Source organism: Triticum urartu, chromosome 7A (genome assembly GCF_056163025.1).
Source record: "Triticum urartu cultivar PI428250 chromosome 7A, HENAU_Tu73, whole genome shotgun sequence".
Taxonomy (NCBI): domain Eukaryota; kingdom Viridiplantae; phylum Streptophyta; class Magnoliopsida; order Poales; family Poaceae; genus Triticum; species Triticum urartu.
The window spans coordinates 695032566-695036808 of NC_141879.1; the positions used below are offsets into that span (position 1 = coordinate 695032566).

Sequence of the window (4243 nt, forward strand, 5' to 3'; positions counted from 1 at the left end):
CCACATCAGCTGGAAGTGCTCCAAAACACTCTAAATAGCAATCCGTCTTTTAAGCGTCAAATGGGAGATTTACTTCGGTATTGCATGATCATATACGTTGAAAAACATTAGCAGGTAAGTTCTCTTGCAGTAAAATTATTAATATTTTGTCATCTTGATAGCAGTTGTAGAGGTAATTTGAACTCATACGATTGTGTCCATGTTTTGTAGTGTGCAGCGCATATTACAGTCTGATGATAGTTATTTTTCGATCTAGAAAAAAGTTATGAAATTGACTTGGCCCCCCCTATACCAAAATCCTGGTTCCGCCCCTGTCTCGGCTGTTGTTATTAGCTCCGAATGCAACACGTCGATTTAGTTAAAAGTCGAGGACAAGCAGAACACATCTCGGATATTAGCTCTGAATTTTGATGTGTGTACGTACGTCCCTACCTACGACGTACGTAGCAGGTTAGCTTCCAGTTACCTAACGCGGCCGGGCACGCCTGACCCGTGCCATTCTCCTCGTAGTATATATGCAGCACCAGCTCAACACACGACTCATCAGCTCGGCGAGCAGACGAGAGCGCGCCGATCGACGCAGACCAAAGAGGCAGCAAAGACCAGGAGGAGGCGCACAACATGCATCCGTGTTGGGATCTCCACCTCCACCTCGCCGTCTCGGCATCGGCGGTGCTCCTCTTCTCTGCCTCCATCATCCTCTCGGGCGTCCCTGCAGCCAGAGCCCAGCAGGAAACCGGTACGCTGAACTCATTCGCCCTCCGCCGATCGATCCATCCATCCATCGATATAATCACCATTGCTTTCCCTTCCGATGAACCCATGCCTTCTTGTCTTGATAATTCATGTCCGTTTGTCGCAGAGCACGAGGAGGAGTTCAGCTACTCGGTGGACGCGGAGAACGGGCCGGCGCACTGGGGCGAGATCAGGGAGGAGTGGTCGGCGTGCGGCAGCGGGGAGATGCAGTCACCCATCGACCTCGCCGGCCCGCGCGTGTCCCTGGTGCGCCGCCTCGGCCACCTGAACCACTCCTACGCCCCCGCTAACGCATCCATCGTCAACCGCGGCCACGACATCATGGTATCCAACGTTACCCATCCGTTTCCAAGTAGTAATGGCCTGCTTGATTAACCGTGAATGCTTGGATATGCAGGTGCGTTTCGAGGGCGACGCCGGGAGCGTGTCGATCGACGGCACGGCGTACCACCTGCGGCAGCTGCACTGGCACGCGCCCACGGAGCACAGCGTCAACGGCCGCCGGTACGACATGGAGCTGCACATGGTGCACCAGAGCGCCCAGAACAAGGCCGCCGTCATCGGCGTCTTCTACGAGATCGGCGCCCGCGACGCCTTCCTGCACAAGCTGGAGCCATACCTGGAGATGATCGCCAAGCAGCCGGAGAGGGAGGAGAAGGTGGGCGTGGTGGACGCCAGGGGCGCCAGGGGGAGGGCCAGCGTGTACTACCGCTACGTGGGGTCCCTCACCACCCCGCCATGCACCCAAGGGGTCATCTGGACCATCGTCAAGCGGGTAGGTTTCCTTCCCGCAGTCATTGTTTTCTCTAGCTTGGCAGTTGGCACGGTGATATAGTACTACTATGTTTTGTTCACTTAATTTGGTTGATCGGAATTTAGATCACTGAAAGAGTGAAAGCCCTGTTACATCATATGGTTGGTGCATGCGTGGTGAGGGCTTTTTTGTTGGTGGGAGTGAATGCTGAGGGAATTGATTCTTTCTGAAACTTCTCTCTGGTTCAACAGGTTCGTACCGTGTTGCGGCATCAGCTGGAGCTTCTCCGAGAGGCCGTCCACGACGTAAGATTTTCTTTTTCCCAATGCAGTTTCATTTTGTTTCCTCGAACCCTCATGAAAGCGAGCATTTCTATCCTATGTACCGATCCCTACCCTCCTGGTGCACTAAACTCTGTCTTTAATTCGGTTGACCAAAAACATGGCTAAAATGCCAAAGCGACATGAAAGCTGCCTCCAGCTCGGTTGATCTCCACTCAACCGTGGACTAACATTTGATTGAGTGAGTATAAAGAAAGAAGGGAAAACTCGGACTGATTTTCCTTCCACCGTACGTGCAGGAAATGGAGAAGAACGCGAGGCCGCGTCAGGAGGTGAACAGCAGAGACATCAGCATGTTCTTGCCCATCCAGCAGGATAAACACTGATTATCACAGTCGGTTCTCTGCTTATTAGAGTTTGGTAGTACTTCAACAGCCTGAGAGATGGATTAGGTTGTGCATTGTCTACGTACATGTGGTCATAAAACTGCAATTTGTTTCCTTCTATTTGTCCGATGCCTTGTACTCCGTATACCTTAACTGAATAAAGGTGCACGACTAGTCAGGGACGGACTAGTTCGTGTCCATGCATATATGTTGATGTTGGGTCGGGTCCTACTTGGTAAGGCATGGTTGACATTCGTATCGGGGACTGGCTGAAATAATAAGACCATCCGTCTGCCGGTAGCATGGTGCTGTCTCCCTGATGATCATGCAAGGACTTGTTAATAATCAGGCAACTCTTCCAACTGCAACTGCCGTTAAGATTGGAAAAATCTGGCAAGGATTTGATTATGGTTAACCATCCAGCTAGCTGCTGCCTGCTTGAATCATGCAAGGAATAGTTTCGCCGTGATCGAATTTCTCTGTTTGCAACCATTGGTCGAGCTCAAGAAAGGATAAGTTTGAATATCTCTGAATGTTATCAACCTAATATTCCTGATTCCATTTGGCTAATAGTTTTCGTAAGGATCAGGTTGCTCTTAAGATAAACTAGAGGGGTGTCGGCCTCACCAGTTGCTGTCCCTGGTACGCTGAAGGACTTCACTGACATTATTACTCCTCTATGGTCGTTCAGGGGAGTACGAATTAATAAAGTACAAAAATATGGGTTTGGTGGTGAAACCCCTGAAAATTAAGATGGGTGTCAAGTGTCAACTGCCAAGGTAAATATACTAGTTAGTATAAAGTCGTAATGTTTCTCTGCAGAAGCTTTGTGTTTTATGGCTTGTGTCTCTCTGACAACTACATACTTGGTTCTGTTGTTGTGCTAAATAAAACAGCAAACTACCTACTTGGCTTTGTTTCTACCTCAAACCACTTTGTGGGACTGCAGCAGCTCACCTAATGTTTGTGTGTCCCGTAGAAATTCAAGTAATTAGTCTCATATCAGCAAAATCATTTCATTTGTAAAGTTTTCAGACGTAATGATATATACTTTTCTCGAACGTACATTAAGAACTGGATCTAGTTCATAAGATGTTGTTATGAATTATCCTGATGGTCCCGAGTGAAAATCCCGTTAAAAACATTTTTTTGTCATTTTTTTGTTATTTTAGTTCATATCTTACAATTTTCTTGGTCAAATTTACACATATTGTTATGTGTTTTTGCTCAAACTGCGGTGTAAGGAGAATAGCTAAATACCATTGGGTTAGAGACATGCAAATTGCACATAAAATTTAATTAAAATGTCTCATTTTCTGGATTTTTTGTTTGCAGTTTCCTAAACATGTTTTATTAAATAGTCATACTGTGAGATAAATATTGTACATTCAAAGTAGTTCATGTAATCTTCTGTAAATTACATGGTGCTAATCTATGTTTTACAGTTTAAAAAAGATTCTTTTACAGTGTCTCATTCTTATTATTCGCTAAGCATACTTATCAACTAGTTATATTGCAAGACAAATATTAACTTCAAACTAATTTAGTGTAGTTACAAAAGTGCAATTTATATTATAGTTTCTGTCATTCAAACTAGCTCAGTCTAATTACAGTATTGCTATTGACATTGTAGTTTAAATAATCCAAACTAACTAATATTACTGTATAATTACAGTGAATGCACTGTAAATTACAGTGTGTAGTTGTTGTATTTTTTACAATGTACAGTGTAATTATAGACTCATTTTTCTAACTATAAGTTTGCTAGTCATCGATAAATTTATTACATCATGATTGCCTTTTTTAATTGAAATATGTATTCTTTTTAAGTTCTTTATTTATTAGCTCGTGCACTACAGTCATAGAGACATAGATGCTGGTTTTTGTCAGTAAAAATCAATGTTTTAAATAGCGGGCTATGCCATTTAGCGGCGGCCCGTCCAGGAGCCATTAGAGGCTATAGCAAAGCTATAGCGGGCTATAACCCTATTTAGCGTTTTTTAAAATCATGAAAAACAATAAAAACAATGATACAATTAGGCATCATATAATATATAACATGTATA

At 44.4% G+C, this 4243-nt stretch overlaps 1 protein-coding gene across 1 annotated transcript; it reads left to right on the plus strand.

Annotated features, from left to right (window-relative positions):
- Positions 1 to 621: 621 nt before the first annotated feature.
- On the plus strand, positions 622 to 2177 carry LOC125519374 (alpha carbonic anhydrase 7-like). Its single transcript, XM_087535439.1, has 5 exons — positions 622 to 739; positions 863 to 1080; positions 1154 to 1531; positions 1762 to 1815; positions 2091 to 2177. Exons 1-5 carry the CDS (start codon positions 622 to 624, stop codon positions 2175 to 2177), a joined length of 855 nt encoding a protein of 284 aa, XP_087391565.1.
- Positions 2178 to 4243: the final 2066 nt, after the last annotated feature.